Raw genomic sequence first — 25,051 nt, forward strand, 5'->3', positions numbered from 1 at the left:
TCACATACAAAGGAAAGCCATTCAGAATCATAGCAGACTTCTCTACACAAACCATCAAGGCAAGAAGAGCTTAGAGTGACATATTCCAAGCCTTAAAAGAAAACAGTCTCCAACCCAGATTGATGTACCCTGCAAAACTATCTTTCAAAATGGATGGAGAAATAAGATACTTTCATGACAAAGAGCACCTTAGGAACTTCGTGAATACCAAACCAGCACTCCAAAGAATTTTACACAATATCCTAGGAACAGACATTGAGGATCACAACCCCAGAAAGACCAGGAGAATGAATCCATCTGGCACAACAATAAATTAAATGTAAATGGGGAGAACCCAAAAAAAAAAAAGGCATGGCAATGACAAGTCAATACGTTTCAGTTATAACTATCAAAGTTATTGGACTCAATTCACCAATCAAAAGAAATAGACTGGCAGAATGGGTCAAGAAGCAAAATCCAACAATATGCTGCATACAAGAAACACACTTAATTCAAAAGGAAACTCATAGACTGAAAGCTAAAGGGTGGAAAACAATACTCCATGCAACAGGAACCCGAAAAAAAGCAGGAATAGCTATCCTCTTTGCAGATCAACAGATTTCAAACCAACACTAATTAAGAGAGATGAAGAAGGACACTACATCCTTGTAAAGGGAAGAATAAAAGAGGAAGAGATGACAATCATAAATATCTATGCACCAAACACTAGTGCACCCAACTATAGAAAACAAATACTAACAGACATGAAAAGTCATATATGCACTAATACAAATGTAGTGGGGGACCTCAACACCCCACTGTCACAAATAGATAGATCAACTGGACTAAAAATAAGTAATGAAATACTAGAACTCCATAGAACTCTTGAACAAATGAACTTAACAGATGTTTACAGAGTGTTCCACCCCACAAAATCAGAATACACATTCTTCTCAGCTGCACATGGGTCATTCTCCAAAATAGACCACATACACACATAGAACATGTTTAAGGAAGTGCAAAGGAATTGAAGTTATCCCCTGTATATTACCAGACAATAGTGAGATGAAATTGGAGATCCATAGCAAAAGAAACTCGAAAAATTCCATAAACATGTGGAAATTGAACAACACACTTCTAAATAACCAATGGGTCACAGAGGAAATTAAAGAAGAAATCAGAGAGTTCCTTCAATTAAATGACAATGACAATACAACATATCAGAATCTATGGGACACAATGAAAGCAGTCTTACGAGGGAAATTCATAGCAGTGAATACACATATTAGGAAAACAGAATGAGCCCAATTAAACAACATGATGCTGAACCTCAAGCTTCTAGAAAAAGAAGACCATGACAACCTCAGAGCTCATACAAGGGAGGAAACTATAAAGATCAGAGGAGAAATGAATGCAATGGAGACTAAGAGAACAATACAAAAATCAATGAAGCCAAGAGTTGGTTCTTCATAAGAATCAACAAAATTGACAAACCTTTAGCCAACCTTTTCAGAAAAAGGAAAGAAAAGGCCCAAATCCATGCAATTAGGAAAGAAAAGGGTGAAATTACAAAAGACCCAGCAGAAATGCAGAGGATCATCAATACCTACTTCCAGAACCTATACGCCTATAAGATGGACAACACAGAAGAAATGGACAGATTCCTAGATACATATGAATTACCAAAGTTGAACGAAGAAGATCTAAAAACTCTGAACAACCCAATATCAACCAATGAAATTGAAAATGTAATTAAAAACTTATCAACTAAGAAAAGCCCGGGCCCTGATGGCTTCACTGCTGAATTCTACAAGACATTTAGAGAGGAACTGCTGCCACTATTGTTTAAACTCTTCAATGAAATTGAAAGGGAAGCAATACTCCCACATTCATTCCTGAAAGCAAGCATCACCTTGATCCCCAAAGCAGAGAAAGACCCAACCGACAAAGAGAACTATAGGCCAATCTCACTAATGAACATAGATGCAAAAATCCTTAATAACATAATGGCAAACAGAATGCAGAAGATCATCAAGAAGATCATACACCCTGATCAAGTGGGATTCATCCCACGGATGCAGGGATGGTTCTACATTCGCAAACCAATCAATGTAATACACTATATCAATAGAGCCAAGGACAAAAACCATACGATTATCGCCATAGACGCAGAAAAAGCATTTCAAAAAATCCAACATGCATTTATGATAAAAACCCTAAAAAAAATTGGAATAGATGTTCTCTACCTCAAACTGATAGAAGCCATCTATGAAAAACCAACAGCCAATATCATACTAAATGGTCAAAAACTGAAATCCTTCACACTAAAATCAGGAACAAGACAAGGATGTCCACTATCACCACTCTTGTTCAATATAGTTCTGGAAACATTAGCCACGGCAATTAGACAAGAGAAAGAAATAAAAGGAATGAAGATAGGTAATGAAGAAGTCAAATTGTCATTATTTGCAGATGACATGATACTCTATATAGAAGACCCCAAGAACCCCACCAAAAGTCTTCTAGACTTAACAACCAAATTCAGTAAAGTAGCTGGATACAAGGTTAACACACAAAAATCAATAGCTTTCCTCTACACCAGTGACACTCACTGAGAAAGAAATAGGGAATATAATTCCTTTCACAATAGCATCCAAAAAAGTGAAATTCCTAGGAATCATCTTAACGAAAGAAATCAAAGACCTCTTTTCTGAAAACTATGGCACTCTGAAAAGAGAGATTGAAGATGATATCAGAAAATGGACAGACATCCGCTGCTCCTGGGTAGGAAGGATTACTATAGTGAAAACGGCCATACTTCCAAAACTGCTATATAGATTTAATGCAATTCCAATTGAGATCCCAGCAGCATACTTCACGAACCTTGAGAAAACAATCCAAAAATTCATTTGGAACAAGAAGAGACCCAGAATAGCAAAAGCAATTCTAGGTAACAGAGACATGGCAGGGGGTATCACAAGCCCCAACCTGCAACTCTACTACAAAGCTACTGTGATAAAAACAGCATGGTACTGGCAAAGAAACAGACCTGAGGACCAGTGGAACAGATTAGAAGATGCAGAAACAATGCGAGACACACTTAGCCATCTCATCTTCGATAAAGGAGCCAAACACCCTAACTGGAGGAAAGATAGCCTCTTTAATAAATGGTGATGGAAAAATTGGGCTTCAACTTGCCAAAGATTAAAACTAGACCTGTATCTCTCACCATGCACTAAACTAAAATCAAAATGGATTAAAGACCTAAATATTAAAATAGAAACTCTGAACCAGTTGGAACAGAGGTTAGGTAGAACCCTTGAAGACACTGGTGTAGGAAAAGATTTTATGAACAAAACCTCAGTTGTCCGTGAACTAGCACAAACAATTAACAAGTGGGATCTCTTCTTATTAAAAGGCTTCTGCACAGCAAGAGAAACCACCAGCAGTGTGAAAAGACAACCCACAATGTGGGAAAAAATCTTCACCTGCTCTTCCCCAGACAAAGGTCTACTATATCGAATCTATAAAGAACTTAAAAAGATCAGACCTCCCAAATTTAAAGACCTAATCCAAAAATGAGCATCTGAAATGAACAGACATTTCTCAGACAAAGAAGTAGAAATAGCAAATAAATATATGAAAAAATGCTCAACATCACTGGTCATTCGAGAGATGCAAATGAAAACAATGCTGAGATTCCACTTCACTCCAGAAAGAATGGCTGCTATCATGAAATCAACCAATAACCAATGCTGGCAGGGCTGTGGGGAAAGAGGAACCCTGCTCCACTGCTGGTGGGAATGTAGACTGGTGCAACCACTGTGGAAATCAGTATGGAGATACCTCAAAGAACTAGGACTGGAAGTCCCATTTGACCCTGCTATTCCACTGCTGGGGATCTTCCCCAAAGAATTAAAAGAATCATACCACAGTGATATATGTGTGTCCATGTTCATAGCAGCACAGTTTGTAATAGCTAAAACTTGGAAACAGCCCAAATGCCCATCAACTGGAGACTGGATAAAGAAAATGTGTTTTTTTTATAAAATGAAGTACTACTTAGCCACACAAAATCAGAAATTAGAGCTATTTATAGCTAAGTGGATGCACATTGAGGCAATACTCTTAAGTGAAATAAATAGGACACACATGAATAAATACCAAATAGTTTCTCTGGTGTGAGAAACTGAAAGTGTAAATAAGGAGTAAATGTATAATAGGTAATGTGAAATAGGAAGAAAAAGGGCAAACGGGAAGGAAGTGGGAGGGCTAGAGGAAAGGATAGAAGGGAATGGGATTAATATGAGAAAATGGAAAAATAGGAACAAAATCTTTGTAAATAGGGAGGACTGGAGGGGTTCAAGGGAGGGCTGGGCAAGGGTGAAAAATAACAACCAAGAGAGATTGTGTAAAGGTGCAAATTTCCAATGATGAATGTCATTATATTGTATACCTAAAATGTACCAATGATTAGAATGAATAATCGAAAATATAAAATAGGAAGAAAAGGTCCAAAGGGGTAGGGGTAGTGGGAGGGGCAGGGGAAAGGAAAGAAGGGAAAGGAAAAATGCTGAGAAATGGAAAAAATGGAAACAAAGTCTTTGTAAATAGGGAAGGGTGGAGGGGGTGAAAAGAGGGCTAGGAATGGGGAAAAAATAAGAACCAAAATGCATTATGTAAAGGTACAATTCCCAATCAAAAATGTAATTGTGTTGTATACCTACAATGTACCAATAAAAGAATTTAATACAAAAAAAGACACTTGCAGGCCTTTCTTCACTATTAACCACTCCTCCCTGAGTGCTGACAATTCATGTGTCATTATTTTGCCCAACCATACACAAATGTTAATATTAAAACGGGAATCACTATGCCTCTTGAATTGAAAATGAAGTATCAGTGATAAACTATTCCCTCTTGCAGAATTTTAAAATTATCCTTGTTTCCTAGCTCCCACTTATCATCCTAGTATGTTTTCACATTGATCATACCCAGGGAAAGAAGGTGGTTGATGCCCTGAATAACTCGTTCACATTCCTCATCTCTGGAATGAGCCCCCCATTCTCCTTCCTGGGGTTTATATAGCAAAGCAGTCAGTTCCTCCTGAGACACAGGAACACCTGCACCAACTTCATCTGGAAAGGGAGCTAGGCGTAAGATAAAAATTCAGAAATAGTTAGTTTGCAAAATTACATTATTTTTCTTGTAAAATAATTATAATTCATTTTAAAAAGCATATTTACTTCCTTCTGGAATTGGTTCCATATCCCAGGGGCTCATCTTTTCTCTCTCATTATTGTCCCAGCTATTAAAAAACAAGACAAAAATCAAAATCACAAGCATTTGTTTCAGATACTAGCATAATTTCCATGACTCCTTCCGAGTGAAATTGGAAAGTGGCAATATAGTATTCAATAAAGTACAACTTTGCTTATGTAAAAATAATATAAAAGTACTTACAGAGAAAACATGGACCACCAATATGAAATTTATAGGGCAGTAAATCTAATCTTACTAGTGTTTTTTTGTTTGTTTGTTTGTTCCAAACAAGAATATATTCAATATTGAGCTACGGAGAGAACAAGATAGCTTGGAAAGTATCTTTCAGGTGAAAAGAATTTACTTAATTTATCAATTCTCAATCTACTTTTAGCCTAACAGCTTAGTATTAAAGCATTTCCAAAAAAGTTATTATTACTTATGATCTACAATATGGAGACTTTAAAACTCAATCTTCACAAAATAAACATTTTTTGTTTCATTTTTAAGAAGCTTCAATTATAAGGAACTTTATGACTCTGGGATTTCAAGAAGAATTAAAGTATATATAATAAAAATAGCACCTCCAAATATAATGCAGTCACTTCTGGGTAGCATTCATATCATTAAATAAAAGACTAGGTACTAATATTAACTGCTATATTCCAGCTTTCAAAAATTGCTTTAAAGATTAAATTTATTTCAGTATCCTTCATGAAAATATAATTTTAATTATCTAAAACAGAAATAATTAAGAGAAAATGTAGATAACAAAGTAGGTAGAAATATGTTCAGTTCGTGTTTACCATCAATTTTACTCCAACAAGTACTATGATTACTTCCTTCCAGGTACATATTTTATAAGACTAATAACAGATAAAAATTATTCCTGGTAGGGTTTATCCAAAAGCCATATAATACTACAGTATTCCATAAACCATAAAAGAACATAACTGTACTTACTGAACACTGTAACACTGGAAAGCACTATCAGGATATTCTGGTTGAAAAGGCTGCTGACTCTCCACAGTTCCAAACCACCAGGCATCATCTATTATACTGCGGAATCTATCACCTATAATGTTGTTAAAAATTCTTAAAAGGGTGTTCTTGAGAATGTCAGCTCTGTTTCCACTCTAAATTTCTTGAAGACAGAAACTAACACTATATCTATCATTATTAGATATTTCAATCTGAATTTACTGGGTGAGTAAATTTTACATTTACACTCTTCAAGTATTTTGATTTCCAAGTGGTAGAAATCTTCTCAAAATAAAACACGTATGTCCATGTCTTCTTGAATAAATATAACATTAAATTCTACCAATTATTTGGGATTATCATGAAGCATAGTCCTTACTGTATGGCATGTATGTAATGTAAGTGTTTCTTTCTTTTAGTTTCTTTTCCTTTAAAAATATTTTTTGACAAGCTGAGTATCCCTTATCTGAAATGTTTGGGACCAGAAATATTTACAAGTTTGGAGTTCCCAGATTTTGGAATATTTGCATAGATGCTACCAGTTAAACACTCTTTACCCAAAAACCTGAAATATGAAATGCCTCATGTTGCTCAGAGTGTTTTGAATTTTGGAGTTTTGACTAGAGACTTTTAATCTATACTAATGTTCTGCCTTTATATAGCTAAGGATTATAAATTGAAATCATCATGAATAAAAATATCTTATACATCAGAGAATTTAAAAATACTAATGAGTAACATCTATATGGAGTCTAATATGTATCAGGTATCATATAAGTGCTTCATACACATTAACTGATATCTTATTCATATGAATCTTACAGGTATACTAATGTGATTTCCACTTTCAAGATAAAGGAAGTAAATACTGAGAAGTTAAAAACTTGCCAAGATCAAATAGCTAGTACATGACAGAGCAAGATCTTCATGTCAGGCTGAGTGGCCCTATCCTTCCAAAATTATGCCTTTGCTATGGTTACATTATCATTATACTGCCTTTGCTAATCAGAGAAGAAAAAAGAGATACAGAGAAATAAGAGACAGAGGGCAGAAGAAGGATGGGGAAAGGAAGAAGGAAAAAAGGCAGGCAGGCAGAATCTATAATGATATGTTTATGACCCAAGTATAAAGTACTCCAAAGATCAACCAAAATTTGAGAATTTTCAATTCAGATTTGTATACTAAAAGAGTAAGTATTTGCAGTAGGCTCAGAGATTACAGTAGTCTCCCGTTGTCCCTGGGGAATATTATCCAACATCCCCAGTGGACGCCTGAAACTGCAGACAATACTGTATTGAACCCTACACAGTTCTTCATTGGTATTGGTGAACCACAAATACCCAAAAATAAGGATTCTCAGGTCCACAATGGCATAGTATTTGGATATAACAAATGCACTTCTTCCTATATACTTTAAATCATCTCTAATACCTAATTAAATGATATGTCAATATTTGTTATACTATATTGTTTAAGGAACAATGCAAAATTTTTTTTAAATGTTTAATGCAGATGCAATTTCTAAAATATTTCTGATTCATGTTTGGTTGGATCCATAGATGCAGAAACCATGGATACAGAGAGCCCACTATACTTACTGATTTTTTCCCACACACACATAGCTATGATAAAGTTTAATAAATTAAACAGTTAGAAACTAGCAAAAACAACCAATAATAAAACAATTATAAAAATATACTCTAAAAAAGTTATGTGAATATGGCCTCTCAAAATATATTTTATATACTCATCCTTATTCTTTTGATGACATGAGATGATACAGTGTCTAATGAGATGAAGTGAAGTAAAATATCTAGACACTGTGTCATACATAGCCTTTAGGCAACTATATAAGAGTTACCTGAACACAAGCACTGTGATACTCAAGAGAATTGAGACCACACAGCTAAGTTACTAACAGGCAGGAAGTGTAGCATGGATACACTGGACAGTGGTTTGATTCACATCATTGATAGGATGGAGTAGGATGGTGCAAGATTTCATTACATTATTCAGAAAAGCATGAAATTTATAACTGTTGAATTATTTACTTTTACAATTTTCCATTTTATATTTTGTAACTTCATCTGAACATAGTCAAGTAAAACCATGGAAAGTGAGCTTTACCATAAAGAGGAACTGTTGCATGTTTCATAACATGTGCATAAAATCATGTAAATGTAACTGAAAAATTTTAATTTCTGTAGCTTGACCAACAGCTTTATCTGGTTAAATGTTAAAATAGTTTCTGTTAAGTAAGAGTTAAAACATTACTTACTTCTACCTTTATAGTTACTAAGTGATAATTCTATACTTACCAATTTGCCAGTTCCTTTCTTTGGCTTCATTATAAAACTGATGTAGCACAAGGAAATCAATGACATCTGGCATGTCATGATACCTGTACAGAAAATAAAATAAATAAAAATCAATTTAGAGCTATAACAATATTTGATACTAAATATCCAAGGATATATGTTTAACGTGGAGTTCATGGAACAAAATTTTACAAACCTCACAGTCCCTCGAAATGTCTTCACGTAAATTCCATCTGGTCTGATCTATTGAGGAGTACCTGCCTACTACTATATCTATTTAATAATATAAATATAACAATAAAATTTTTTTCTTTTTGCTTTTTTGAGACAAGGACTTGCTAAATCAGGTTGTCTTGAACTTCTGATCCTTCTGCCTCATTCTTCCTTCTTCTGGGTTTACAGGGATGTACCACTTTACTCAGCTGCCAATAAAGGTTTCTAAAACTTAGAAAATAATTGATGTGTCCTTTCATCTCCTCACATTTTAAATTCAACTTTAAGAAACAAGCTATAGGTTTATTCTTCTTAACAGAAATAAGAGCAACTACCATGTTTCAAGTATACTGCTAGTAACTTATGTTTGTTTTTGATTCTTTACAATAATCCTGAGGAAATATTCACATATTTGCATTTTCATTTTATATGAGCAGATTGAGTAACTTGTTCATGGATCAATCCAGCAACCACTCACACATCTATCCATCCACCCATTCACTTCATATCATATATATATAGCTATTAAATGGGGAAACAAAACAAGAATCAAACTTTGGTCTTATAACCCTAAACCCTGTAGTACTGCTGTTCTGCTTTCTCTCTCCCTCCCTGAGTCCAATACTTTGCAGAATATACAATGGGTATTAAAAGACACACACACACACACACACACACACACACACACACACACAACCAGAAATAGCTACTTACTTAATGGAAAAAGACTCTCCAGTCATTTTGCCTGAAATGGGATCCAGAAATGCAAGCTTCAAGCAACACAGTGTAGGTGGTCCAACCTCGTATTTGATTCCTACAATCTTAACAAACTCTTGCTCCTATTCATGAAAATACCAATAAATTACCATTTGCAATATGAATAACTACCTAATGTTCACATATTTCATTATTACTTGAAAAATTTAAGACTTATGTGAATATTTACCAAATGCTAGACACTATACTGAATTTTAAAGATAATAAGACATAGGTTGCTATGGCTTGTGTTTAGAGTTACTTTTCTCTTGTTGCTGAGACAAAATACCGGACACCCAAAATTAAAGGAGGAAAGGTTTATTTAGATAACAGTTTGTAGAGGTTTCAGTCCATAATGGGCTGGCTCCAAGGCAGGGTAGCATGGCAGAGGGGCAATGCAGAGAAGAACCAGATCATGGGAGTGGAAGACAGCAAAAGCAATAAGGGACTTTAACAGCATCTTTCTGTCCCTTTTATTTTATCCAGACTACTTAGGGTGGGTAGCACTCATACCCTTAATCCTAGTGCCCTTGAGACTAGCATTGCACCATGAATCAGTTCCAGCATCACACACTCTAGATCCAGCCTCTAGTCCCACTATGACTGCATGAGGCTTTTGAGGGGTCAGTGGTGGAATGTTATGGCTTGTGTTTAGATGTCTCCCAAAAGCCTCATGTTGGTGGGGCTTTTTCAGAGGTGGCTGGATCTAGAGTGTGTGATGCTGGGATTGATCCATGGTGCAATACTAGCTAGGAGCACTAGGATTCAAGGTGTGAGTGCTACCCATCCTAAGTAGTCTGGATAAGATAAAAGGGGCCAAGAGATGCTGTTAAGGTCCTTTGGTTTTGTTTGGTTTGGTTTGGTTTTTTGGTTTTTTTGGTACCGGGGATCGACTTGGGACCTTGTGCATGCCAGGCAGGCAGTGGAACCACTGAGCTAAATCCCCACTCCCCCTTGATGTTTTTGCTGTCTGCTTGCCTTGTCTCCTCTGCATTGCCCCTCTGCCAAGCCACCCTGCCTTGGAGCCAGCTGATTATGGACTAAAACTTCTATAGACTGTGAGCTACATAAACCTTTCCTCCTTTAACTTTGGGTGTCCAGTATTTTGTCTCACCAATAAGGAAAGTAACAAAGATATAGGTTTTAACACATGTAATAGCAGGTTCTTTTTGGGGGCAGGGTTCTAAACCAAGGATAAGTAGTAGAATACCCTGGGCAAATTTTTCAATGTTGATTTACCTACTCTTAGAAAATCTAATTCTATAGGTCTGGGGTACAGATAGGTCATATATTCTTAAAACAAAACCAAGGAATTATGTGTTTTTGTTTAGTCAAAAAGCACGCCCCTAAGATAAATATATTATGTAACCATACAAGTATATATTATGTGCATGTATGTCTTATGTTGGAATGTCTCCAATATCATGTTACAACAACCTTGCACATTAACTTATTGTTAGTCACACTTAAGAGATGGTAAAACTGATCCTTGTAGGCATAGGATATTGTACCTCCCACAATTTTAAGCTAGGAATAAAAATTAAAAATTGCATACTTTATTAATTCCTTTGATTCTGAAAAAGAATTTAATTTTTACCTGATTCAGAACAGATGGTTATTATCCCTATCAGGAGATACCTAATTATATTAAGTTCCTTTGATAAGACATTTTAACACTTTATAATATTAATTAATCTTTCCTAAAATTTTTTTTTTTGGAGGATACCAGGGATTGAACTTGGGTCCTTGCACTTTCGAGGCAGGTGGTGGAACCACTGAGCTAAATCCCCAGTCCTCCTACAATTTGTTTTTCCAATACTGGGGATCAAACCAGGACCTTGAGCTTACCAGGCAGGTCCTATAAATTTTTTTTTTTTTTTTTTTTTTTGGTACCGGGGATCAAACTTGAGTCCTTGCGCTTGCTCAGTAGGTGGCGAAACCACTGAGCCAAATCCCCAGCCCCCTCCTATAAATGTTTTAACTAAATCTTTACTATCAGTTAATATGTAGATTATTTCTTGTACCCTTCTTGCTGAACATCATCACACAATAACCCTTCATTTACATAGAACACCCTAGTAAAATTGCTCTAGTCTCTTATACTCCGAATGAAAAAAAAGACATATTAAACTTAAGAAATGATGGTATATGTATATATATGTCTGTATGTAGGGTATATATTTAAGTATATATGAATGGAGGGGCAGATATCTAATTATTGGCAGAAAATCCTTCAAGGTAAAATTGACATATATGTGTTATTCAGTGTCATGCAGCTATGTGGATACTACATCAAAAGAGATGTTCCAAAAGCACCACAAGTTTGTAAGCTTCTTGTGATTTAAGGTATATAATATATCCCAAGGATGCCAGAACATTGAGAAGGCTTTTAATCCACATACTTTATCATTTTACTGAGTCTCCAAAATGTACAAACAAGGTAAATATCTACACTAGGGAACTCTTGCTTTGCTCTGGAAGTAGAATGTATAAACTAGAGGATATAAAGCTTTAGAAAAATTAGTCAAACAACAAAGGCAAGAGACAGTACACAAATTCCAAGTGACGTATAGTATGTAACTCATAAGAGCAACTTCCACAAGAGTATTATACGACATTTAATTTCAGATATGTAACAGTTAAATATACATTAAAATAATAAAAAGCTTGGGCCAGAGATTTAGCTCAGTGGTTTCGCCACCTGCTGCGCAAGCGCAAGGACCTGAGTTTTATCCCCGGTACAAAAAAAAACCAAACAAATAATAATAATAAAAAAAAGCTTATGAGTAAAATAATGTAACCTCAAAGTTACAACAATTGCATAGCTTATGAATTTAGTAAACTTACCCTGAGATCCATTTTGTTCCATGGCTGTTTTTGTAAATTAACACTGTATATTTTTGACTTTCTTACAGCCCGCACATAAGCTTCATGTCCTTGCCTAAAATAAATAAGCTAAAACAGAAAACATATGGTATCAAACAGTAGCATTCTACTTAACAACAACTCTATACATCCCAATATATTTTCTACAAATATCCTCTTATATTTCCAGAAAACAAATAATTACTATTTTGAAAATACTTTGTGCAATAAAGGTACTTTTCTCTACCAAATGATGTTCATTCAATATTCATGTCTTTGTAACCCTGTACTAAGAACCATATTGTGCTGGGTGTGGTGGTGCATGCCTGTAATCCCAGCATTTGGGAGGCTGGGGCAGGAGGATCACCAAGAGTTTGAGGCCAGCCTGAACTAGATAGCGAGACCCTGTCTCAAAAACAAAGCCATTAAAAAAAAAAGAATGGTATCATATAAACACGGCACACATTGTCCTTTTCCCTGAAGTAGCTTCACAAACATGAAGAAAAAGATTCATGACAGATGTACACAAAATGTAAAAAATGGTTAAATTTTAAATCGTTATATTGCAAGGCTGGGTGTGGTAGTGCACGCCTGTAATTCCAGCACTCTGGATCACAGTGAGTTCAAGGCCAGCCTGGGTTAGACAATGAGTTCAAGGCCAGCCTGGACTGCATGGTGAGGCTCTGTCTCAAAAAAGGAAAAATTGTTATATTGAAATTGTAATTAATATTCTAAATATTGATATTTAAAACTCAGTCTACACAATTGATATAAACAGTACAAATTATAGGCTACTAAATAGAGTTATTTCAAGATGACTTCAAATTACACTGTTATAAGAGTTGATGGATGAAAAAACCTTTCACATCATAGATGGCAAAATATGGGCGGAAAAGGAATTCAAATGTTTGGCAAGTCTCTTCAAATTTCTAAGACAGCATTTGCTACCACAGTTTGCATTCATTAAGAAAGATTTCTTTTCCTCTCAAGAGTTTAAAGTGGTAATAGAGATAAGTAAATAGAAGCAACCCAAAATATTATGAGATTTTAAAATGTACCACCAATCAAAATTGCCTAAATGAGAATATCCAATAGCTAAAACTCAAAGTAGAAAATGAAAAATGCTTTAATATTAGTAAATAAAATGACTATAGTTATTTAAAAGTCAATAAGAAGCCTGTCATTATATTGCAGACAGTTAAGTTAGTTGGAAGGCAGTTGGACAGGGCTGGGCCCTCAGCACAGAAAACAATTGAGGCACATTCACTGAAGGTTAATATTAAAAAGAGAGAAACTATCACACCCACATACTTTCCCTAGTGATAAATAGCAGTGATTGATGTCTATTTAGAGTATCAATATCCTCAATTGAGGACCAAAACATCCCTAGCTAGACCATTCCTTCAAGGAAATCCAGGTAAGCTTGCTATGTTACTAGCTTACCTATTTGATCTTCATTTAATAAATATTACCTGGGCAACTATACTTGTAATCTTATTGGTTGATCATGGTTTTGTCCCACCTCATGCCCACCTTGTGATTTTCCAATGGACCTTATAGTTTTGTCCTACTTTGTTCCTGCTTCACCTCGTGGCTTTGCCCCATAAAACACCTTTGAGAAGTGAAGTGGGCAGGCAATCCACTTTCCAGTCCCCATTCTGTCTCTCTTAGACAAAGCTATCTTTCTCTCAATAAATTCTTACTACTCTTAACCTCCGTTGTTCCTAGAACTCATTCTTCAATTTTAGAGAACACAAACTCAAAGTTTCAGATACTTAGGAGGTTGAGAGTTATAATTCGCCTTGTTTGAATTATTTTTGCTTATTTGGATTACTTGTTGCCCTATATCAATAATACATCCTTTATAATATATTCATTCATGTACTCAACAGATATTAAACAGCTACATCTAAGATACTGGGTGCTATGGTAAGGCATAAAAATAAAATCCTTTCAATGGAATTAATATGAGAAAAAGAAAAAATGGAAACAAAGTCTTTGTAGATAGGGAGGGGTGGTGGGGTTGAAGAGAGGGCAGGGGGATGGGGAAAAAATAAGAACCAAGATGGATTATGTAAAGGTGAAAATTTCCAATGATGAATGTTATTATATTGTATACCTTAAATGTACCAATATAATTAATAAAAAATAAATAAATAAAATCCTTTCTCAAGGATATGGACACATGCCTAAGTATGTAATTATAAAGCAACGTAGAATATGTATTGGATGAGAAAATAAGGTGGGAGGCTTATTGGAAAAGAAGAAGTCAAATGGAAAGTAAGTGATAGCATCAAGAAGCAGGCAATAGAATTAGGTCTTGAAGTGTCATCATTTTGGGAAGCAAATATTTGCGGGTAAGGGTATTCTAGGCAAGACAAAACAAATAAGTGCTTCATATTTAGATATATTAAACATAGTGCTATCATTAAAAATCCACTGTACATGATATAAATCAACACACCAAAACCAATACCATTCCTATACACCAATAATGAACATAATGAGAAAAAAAATCAGGAAAACAATACCATTCACAATACCTTAAGAAAAATTAAATACCTAGGAATCAACTTAACCATGATGTCAAAATACATCTACAATGAAAATAACAGAACACTGAAGAAATAAAACTGAAGGCATTAGAAAATGGGAATATCTCCTTATTTATGGATTGGAAGAACTAATAATATGAAAATGGCCATATTATAAAACGTGCTCTAGAGCCTGAACGTATTCACTCTTAAAAACCAACATCACACTTCAGACAAATAGAAAAAAATTACAAAATTATTGAAATCAACTGAGACCCAGAATAGCAAAAGTAATCCTGAGCAAAAAGAGAAACGCTGGAAGCATCAGAATATGAGATTCCAAGTCCTACAATAAAGCCATACTAATGACAACACAGTATGGGCAGAATTACAGATCTGTACAAAAATGGAATAATACAGAAAACACAGAAAAAAACCCATGAACTTACAACTATCTGATTTTTCACAAAGGGGCAAAATATACACCAGGGAAAAAACATAGGCCCTTTAATGAATGGTGGTGAGAAAAATGAATAGCCACATGAAGAAGATTAAAATTAGATCTCTTTCACCTTGTATAAAAATCAAATAAAAATGGATCAAAGGGCAGACAGGCAGATCTGCAAACGCCCTACCGAGGTCATGAGTCACGCAGAACACGCCGAATCAGCCCCCAGCAAACAGGCAGGTCTGTAGACGTCCTACCAAGGTCTCGGGTCAAGCAGAACATGTCGAATAGGCCCGCGCCCCAGCAGCAATCCACTGGACACCTCCCCCCCGCTCCTCTGTACAGCTACCTGGTTCCACACTACAAAGACGCAGAGGACACTGGACCACCAGACCACGGTACTGGGTCCTGCCGCTCCCAGCCCAGAGGTAGGGGCTTCTGAGCCACCATCCTACTGCTCCTGGCCCAGAGGAAGGGGCTTCCTGGCCACCATCCCTCCCACTGCCCCCAGCCCAGAGGAAAGGGCTTTTGGTCTGCCTTCTGTTCTGCCGCTCCCGGCCCAGAGGAAGGAGCTTCTGGGCCACCATCCCTACCTCTGCTCTCGGCCCCTGTCCCACCTCTCCCAGCTCAGAGGAAGTAATCCTCGTGGTCACCAACAGCACCCACTCTCCCTCCCAGGCGAAATGAAAAAACACGTAAATAAGTCTCAAAACCAGACTTCCAGATCACCTACAGCAACCCCAAAGGGAAATGAGATGGAACACTCATACTCAACCACCTGGACCCACTGAACTGGCAACAAAAGGGGATCTGGAAAAAATGAAATCAGAAATAATTTCTCAGATAACAGGAGAAATTGTGCTCCTAGTGCAAGACATGATTAATAAATCTGGAGAGGAGCTCAGGAACATGATGGAATCCCAACATAGGAAACAAATGGAATCCATAAAACAGATGCAAATAGATTTCCAGGAGATGAAAAACTCCACGGAAAGTCTACACAGCAGAATGAGCCAATGTGAGGACAGAATTTCAGATATAGAAGATAAGATTGCAATTAATGACCAGGAAAAGAAAAATTACTTCAAAATTATAAGGGAACATGAGAAATCAATCCAGCAGCTGCTAGATGATGCAAAGAAGAATAACATAAGACTGATTGGAGTCAATGAAGAAACAGGAGAGAGTGCAGATGACATAAAAAAAAACTCTTCACAGAGGTAATGGCAGAAAACATCCCAAGGAGGGGAAAAGAGCTTGACATACAGATAAGTGAGGCATATAGGACTCCAAATAGCCTTGATCAAAAAAAATCTACATATAGGCATATAATTGTTACGATTCTAGAAATGCAACAGAAGAACAAAGTTCTACCACCAGTTAGAGAAAAGAAACAAATCACATACAAAGGAAAGCCCATCAGAAGCACAGCAGACTTCTCAACACAAACCATCAGGGCAAGAAGAGCTTGGAGTGACATATTCCAAGCCCTAAAAGAAAACAGTCTCTAACCCAGATTGATGTACCCTGCAAAACTATCTTTCAAAATGAATGGAGAAATAAGATACTTTCATGACAAAGAGCACCTTAGGAACTTCATGAATACCAAACCAGGACTCCAAAAAATTTTACACAATATATTAGGAACAGACATTGAGGATTACAACCAAAGGAAGCAAAGCAGAATGAACCCATCTGGCATGACAAGAAATTAAATGTAAAGGGGGAGACCCCAACAAAAAGAAAAAGTCATGGCAATGAGAAGTCAATACGTTTCAGTTATAACCATCAATGTTAATGGTCTCAATTCACCAATCAAAAGAAACAGACTGGCAGAATGGGTCAAGAAGCAAAATCCAACAAAATGCTGGATACAAGAAACACATTTCAAAAGGAAACTCAGACACTGAAAGTTAAAGGGTGGAAAACAATACTCCGTGCGACGGGAACCCCCAAAAAAGCAGGAGTAGCTATCCTCTTTGCAGATCAAGTAGATTTCAAACCAACACTGATTAAGAGAGATGAAGAAGGACACTATATCCTTGTAAAGGGAACAATCCAAGAGGAAGAGATGACAATCATAAATATCTATGCACCAAACACTAGTGTGCCCAACTATATAAAACAAATACTAACGGACATGAAAAGTCATATATGCACTAATACAATTGTAGTGGGGGGCCTCAACAGCCCACTGTCACAAATAGGTCAACTAAACAAAAAATAAGTAATGAAATACTAAAACTCCATTGAACTCTTGAACAAATGAACTTAACAGATATCTACAGAGTCTTCCATCCCACAAAATCAGAATACACATTCTTCTCAGCTGCACATGGGTGATTCTCCAAAATAGATCACATACCCATACATAGCACATGTTTAAGTAAGTGCAAAGGAATTGAAGTTATCCCCTGTATATTATCAGACAATAGTGAGATGAAATTGGAGATCCATAGCAAAAGAAACTGCAAGGATTTCAGAAACACATGGAAATTGAACAACACACTTCTCAATAATAAATGGGTCACAGAGGAAATTAAAGAAGAAATCAGACAGCTCCTACAGTTAAATGACAAGGACAATATAACATATCGGAATCTATGGGACACAATGAAAGCAGTCTTATGAGGGAAATTCATAGCAGTGAATACGCATATTAGGAAAACAGAACGAGCCCAATTAAACAACTTGATGCTGAACCTCAAGCTTCTAGAAAAAGAAGAGCAGGACAACCCCAGAGCTCATACAAGGGAGGAAACTATAAAGATCTGAGGAGAAATCAATACAATGGAGACTAAGAGAACGATACCAAAAATCAATGAAGCCAAGAGTTGGTTCTTCGAAAGAATCAACAAAATTGACAAACCCTTAGCCAACCTTATCTGAAAAAGGAAAGAAAAGGCCCAAATCCATGCAATTAGGAATGAAAAGGGTGAAATTAAAACAGAATTCCAGAGGATCATCAATACCTACTTCCAGAACTTGTACGCCAATAAGATGGACAACACAGAAGGAATGGAAAGATTCCTAGATACATATGAATTACCAAAGTTGAACAAAGAAGACCTAAAAATTCTAAACAACCCAATATCAACCAATGAAATTGAAAACATAATTAAAAACTTAGCAACTAAGAAAAGCCTGGGCCCTGATGGCTTCACTGCTGAATTCTACAAGATATTTAGAGAGGAACTGCTGCCACTATTCTTTAAACTCTTCAGTGAAATTGAAAGGGAAACAATACTCCCAAATTCATTCCTGGAAGCAAGCATCACCTTGATCCCCAAAGCAGAGAAAGACCCAACCGAAAAAGAGAACTCTAGGCCAATCTCACTAATGAACATAGATGCAAAAATCCTTAATAAGATACTGGCAAACAGAATGCAGAAGATCATCAAGAAGATCATACACCCTGATCAAGTGGGATTCATCCCACGGATGCAGGGATGGTTCAATATACGAAAATCAATCAATGTAATACAGTATATCAATAGAGCCAAGGACAAAAACCATATGATTATCTCCATAGATGCAGAAAAAGCATTTGACAAAATCCAACATGCATTTATGATAAAAACCCTCCAAAAAATTGGAATAGATGGTCTCTACCTCAAACTGATAGAAGCCATCTATGAAAAACCAATAGCCAATATCATACTAAATGGTCAAAAACTGAAATCCTTCACACTAAAATCAGGAACAAGACAAGGATGTCCACTATCACCACTCTTGTTCAATATAGTTCTGGAAACATTAGCCATGGCAATTAGACAAGAGTAAGAAATAAAAGGAATAAAGATAGGAAATGAAGTCAAAATGTCATTATTTGCAGATGACGTGATACTCTATATAGAAGACCCCAAGAACTCCACCAAAAGTCTTCTAGACTTAATAACCAAATTCAGTCAAGTAGCTGAATACAAGTTCAACACACAAAAATCAATAGCTTTCCTCTACACGAATGACAGACTCACTGAGACAGAAATAGGGAATATAATTCCTTTCACAATAGCATACAAAAAACTGAAATACCTAGGAATCAACCTAATGAAAGAAGTCAAATACCTCTTTTCTGAAAACTATGGCACTCTGAAAAGAGAGATTGAAGATGATATCAGAAAATGGACAGACATCCGCTGCTCCTGGGTAGGAAGGATTAATATAGTGAAAATGGCCATACTTCCAAAACTGCTATATAGATTTAATGCAATTCCAATTGAGATCCCAGCAGCATGCTTCATGGACCTTGAGAAAACAATCCAAAAATTCATTTGGAACAAGAAGAGACCTAGAATAGCAAAAGCAATTCTAGATAATAGAGACATGACAGGGGGTATCACAATCCCCAACCTGCAACTCTACTACAAAGCTACTGTGATAAAAACAGCATGGTACTGGCAAAGAAACAGACCTGAGGACCAGTGGAACAGATTAGAAGATGCAGAAACAACACCAGACACACTCAGCCATCTCATCTTTGATAAAGGAACCAAACACCCTCACTGGAGGAAAGATAGCCTCTTTAATAAGTGGTGCTGGAAAAATTGACTTTCAATGTGCCAAAGATTAAAATTAGGGCTATATCTCTCACCATGTACTAAACTAAAATCAAAATGGATTAAAGATCTAAACATGAAAATAGAAACTCTGAACCAGTTGGAACAGAGGTTAGGTGGAACTCTTGAAGACATCGGTGTAGGAAAAGATTTTATGAACAAAACTTCAGTTGTCCATGAACTAGCACAAACAATTAACAAGTGGGATCTCTTCTTATTAAAAGGCTTCTTCACACCAAGAGAAACCACCAGCAGTGTCAAGAGACAACCCACAATGTGGGAAAAAATCTTCACCTGCTTTTCCTCAGACAAAGGTCTACTATATCGAATCTATAAAGAACTTAAAAAGATCAGACCTCCCAAATTTAAAGACCCAATCCAAAAATGGGCATCTGAAATGAACAGACATTTCTCAGACAAAGAAGTAGAAATAGCAAATAAATACATGAAAAAATGTTCAACATCACTGGTCATTCGAGAGAAGCAAATGAAAACAACGCTGAGATTCCACTTCACTCCAGAAAGAATGGCTGCTATCATGAAATCAACCAATAACCAATGCTGGCAGGGCTGTGGGGAAAGAGGAACCCTGCTCCACTGCTGGCGGGAGTGTAGACTGGTGCAACCACTGTGGAAATCAGTATGGAGATACCTCCAAGAACTAGGACTGGAAATCCCATTTGACCTCACTATTCCCCTGCTGGGGATCTTCCCCAAAGAATTAAAAGAATCATACCACAGTGATATATGTGCACCCATGTTCATAGCAGCACAATTTGTGATAGCTAAAACTTGGAAACAGCCCAAATGCCCATCAACTGGAGACTGGATAAAAAAATGTGGTTGTTTTATAAAATGGAGTACTACTCAGCCATACAAAATGAGAAATTACAGACATTTACAGCTAAGTGGATGCACATTGAGGCAATACTCTTAAGTGAAATAAATAGGACACACATGTATAAATACTGAATAGTTTCTCTGGTGTGAGAAACTGAAAGTGTAGATAAGGACTAAAATGTATAATAGGTAATGTGAAATAGGAAGAAAAGGGGCAAAGGGGAAGGAAGTGGGAGGGCTAGAGGAAAGGATAGAAGGGAATGGGATTAATATGAGAAAATGGAAAAATAGGAACAAAATCTTTGTAAATAGGGAGGAATGGAGGAGTTGAAGGGAAGGCTGGGCAAAGGTGAAAAATAAGAACCAAGAGAGATTATGTAAAGGTGCAAATTTCCAATGACGAATGTCATTATATTGTATACCTAAAATGTACCAATGATTAGAATGAATAATCGATAATGCAAAATAGGAAGAAAAGGTCCAAAGGGGTAGGGATAGTGGGAGGGGCAGGGAAAGGAAAGAAGGGAAAGGAAAAATGATGAGAAATGGAAAAAATGGAAATAAAGTCTTTGTAAATAGGGAAGGGTGGAGGGGGTGAAGGGAGGGCTAGGAATGGGGAAAAAATAAGAACCAAGATGCATTATGTAAAGGTACAATTCCCAATGAGAAATGTAATTGTGTTTATACCTAAAATGTACCAATAAAAGAATTTAACCAAAAAAAAAAAAATGGATCAAAGACGTACATATAAAATCAGAAACATCTGAACTGATGGAAAATAAGATGGGGAAGCACTGAAAGCCCTAGGCCCAGGGAAAAACTTCTTAAATATGACACCAATAACACAGATAATAAGACCAAGAATCAACAAGTGTGACTACATCAAGTTAAAAAGCTTCTGCACATCAAAGGAGACAACTAATAGACTGAAGAGACAACCCACTAGATGGCAGCAAATCTTTGCTAGTTATGCTTCTGACAAAGGACGATTACCTAGAATATATATGGAACTCAAAAAATTAACCTCCAAAACACAAAAAATCTCATCAAAAAGTGAGTAAATGATCTGAATAGACATTTCTCAAAAGAAATAGTACAACTGGCTAATATATATATGAAAAACTGGTCAAAGTCTTTAGCCAGGAGAAAAATACAAATAAAAACTATGTATTCTCACTCTATTCAGAATGGCTGTCATCAAAAATACAAAAACAATGAACGCTGGCAAGGATACAGGGGACGAAAGGAGCCTACCTACAGTGTTTGTAGGAATGCAAACTAATAGAACCACTGTGGAAATGAATATAGAGATTGCTCAAAAAACTAAACATAGAAATATGATTTAATTCAGGTTCTGGGTAACCAGGACTGTGTATATTCTTGAAAGTATTTAAGATAGGATACCATAGTGATACAAGCATACCCATAACAGCACATACTGAAAGTGCTAAGCTGTTTATATAGCCTAAAAGATGAACAAATAAAGAAAGTGTGATATATATACAAACGAAGTCAGTAAGAAAAATGAAATCGTGCAATTTGCAAGAATATAGGTGGAACTAGAGAACATTATGTTAAGGGAAATAAGCCAAATTTAGCAAGTCAAGTACTCTATGTTTTCTCTTGTGAGAAACCAGGTAGGTAGATAGGTAGGTAGGTAGGTAGGTAGATAGATAGATGATAGATAGATAGATAGATAGATAGATAGATAGATAGATAGATAGAAAAAGACACAGAAGAGATGGCAAGAAAATAGGTAGAAGGTAGGCTTCTAGAGATAGGGAAGGGGATCAGCAAGGGGTGAGGTTGAAAAGGAGAAGGGATAATAGGATTCAAAATGATCGAGGTATGTTACATGCAATTGCCCAAAATAAACATCAACATTTTAACTTGTTAACACGCACTAGTAAAAAAAGAAAAAAAAAAGGATAGAAATTGATTATGTAAAAAGTACATTTATTCCCTTATGGGTTCTGTAATGACATTCTCTAATCAACATATTATTGTAGGTTTGATAAAAATGCCCCCAATAAGGCTCATGTGTTCAGAGTTGAGGTTCTTAGAAGGTGATCAGATCATGGGGCACTAATCTAGTCAATGGATTTTGATGAGTTCATACTTGAATGTGTTATTAGGAGGTGGGGGCTAGTTGGAAGAAGTAGGTCACTATCATAGCTTTGATGGGTAAATTCTCAGGCTTTTTCCATCTCTCTCAGCTTCCTGGCTGTCATAAGTTGAGCAGCTTTCCTCTGTCAAGCTCTTCTGTCACAATGTTTCTGTCTTGTGGACAGTTGACCATGGACTGAAATCTCTGAAACCGTGGGCCAAAGTAACCCTTTTCTCTTTGAAGTTCCTTAATTCAAATATTTTTATCTCAGCAACAGAAAAGCTAACTAAAACATAGGTTTAATTCACTGATGCACTGTGCTCATTACCTGAAAAACTGTCTAATTAATTTAATACAAAGGACTGGGGATGTAGCTCAATCAAAAGGCCTTAGGTTCAACCACATGTACTGTGAGAAAACAAAAAGTAGAGAGGAGTCTCATCAGATCTTAAGAGTATTCAGGACCCTTGTTTTATACAGTCTAAAATTAATTCAACTTTATTCCTTTTAAGTCTCAAAAAAAAAACCCAAAGAGAAATAGTGATTTTTTTGGATAAGCAAAAAAAAAAAAAATTAATTGTCCAAATTTTATAATACAGCATCAGAGCATGTTCATTGATATAACTCTGTAAATTTGCTCAAAGGTTTCCTATGTGTAAGAAGACACACTTATATAAAGAAATATATTAATAATATTTAAAATAAACAGCAAGTAATAGCTTATTCATAATAGCTAACTCTGGTATAAGATATCAACAACAGGTAACTACACAAAAGTTTGGTGCAATTTTTCTTGGTCCCAAGATTTAAGAACTTGTTTGCAATATTTCACTATTTTTAATTATAATGACAACATTATATTTCTATTATTAGTCTAAATAAAAAACTATGAGCAAATATTTGATCAATCAAAAATTAAGGATTAGTAACTATATGAGACTACCCAAATCAATGAGAAATACAACGTTCCATGGTTTTTCATGAGGTAGAATTTTAATTAATTTTTGACTAATTATATAGACATATTTATTCAATTATAGACTCAGTAGGAAAGCACTGCTTGCAAAATGACATTCTCCTACTCATTGAAAGGGATAATTATACTTCAATATATTTTCTATCAGGTTGAGTAGTTTTTTAAACAACGTTAGGACTTGAATCAGGACTCAAAATACCACTCAAGTGTCCTAAGTGGTAAGATAAAAAAAAAATCAAGCCAATTATTTTCACAACTTCCCAATCTAGTCAATGTATCTCAATGTTCACTGAGCACCTATTATATTGAAGACACTATGCTGGGCCCTACAAAGTATATGAAGATTAATTCAGTCACTATCCTTAAGAAATACATAATAAAACACAGCAGCTCTGACAGTACATATATATATCATATTGTTATTTCAGAATTAACAGCGCAAATGTCTAAAGACTGAGAGTGATTCTAGGAGCTCTTGGGGCTACAAGAGAAAAAGGTTTTAAAAGGTAACAATTACCTCATCTCCCATTTGTGGGACAAATGGGGAACGGCGTGGTATGGTATCCAAGATCCACTGAGGGGCAAACCATTCTTCATTGGGCTCACCTGCCATAGAAACCATTCCTCCTTTCTAAAATATAAATACATTTACCACATATATATATATTATATGATACATAATATATATATTCCCTAATACATAAATATATCAGTAACTAGTAAAAATAGCAGATCAAGAATATTAAAAATATCAGGTTATATGAAAACCTAAAGTCTACAATTTTAAAAATTTTCCTTTAGTAATTATACCTACTTTATCTACCAATAAAAAAAAAATCAAGTTGCTCAACTTTGGCCAACAAATAATAACATCACACTACACACCACCTAAAATCCATAATTTTAATATGCCACTATAATGCCATTTAAAAACCAAAACCCTAACTCTTTATTTCTCTAGACTATTACATGAGCTCATATAATAATAACAAAATAATTTTTAATACAATAGTGATATGAAGAACATAATTATGCCTATAACAGGATACAGAATGTATAGATAATACAGTTTTGAATTAAATTCAAAGAATTATGGGGATTAGTTCTTTATGTCACTGAAATGAAATTACATTATGGAACACAGATCATTGATATCAAATAAAATCACAAAATAATGACAAAAGACCCCTACACAATTTATTATACTCTTTCA

General features: G+C 35.7%; 1 protein-coding gene across 4 annotated transcripts in view; it reads right to left on the minus strand.

Moving 5' to 3' along the window:
* Brwd3 (bromodomain and WD repeat domain containing 3) overlaps positions 1-25,051 on the minus strand; it is a 223,662-nt gene that overhangs the window by 15,881 nt on the left and 182,730 nt on the right. For all 4 annotated transcript variants that reach the window (XM_087196614.1, XM_087196615.1, XM_087196613.1 and 1 more), the window contains 7 exons: positions 24,356-24,469; positions 12,357-12,464; positions 9,468-9,592; positions 8,541-8,623; positions 6,205-6,316; positions 5,226-5,287; positions 4,974-5,129 (listed from right to left, as the gene is read on the minus strand). In XM_087196614.1, coding sequence (XP_087052740.1) covers positions 4,974-5,129; positions 5,226-5,287; positions 6,205-6,316; positions 8,541-8,623; positions 9,468-9,592; positions 12,357-12,464; positions 24,356-24,469 — 760 coding nt within the window. The remainder of the gene's footprint in view (positions 1-4,973; positions 5,130-5,225; positions 5,288-6,204; positions 6,317-8,540; positions 8,624-9,467; positions 9,593-12,356; positions 12,465-24,355; positions 24,470-25,051) is intronic.

Source organism: Heterocephalus glaber, unplaced genomic scaffold, assembly GCF_053883595.1.
Source record: "Heterocephalus glaber isolate CG9 unplaced genomic scaffold, H.glaber_assembly_v1.0 deba00001613, whole genome shotgun sequence".
NCBI lineage: Eukaryota > Metazoa > Chordata > Mammalia > Rodentia > Bathyergidae > Heterocephalus > Heterocephalus glaber.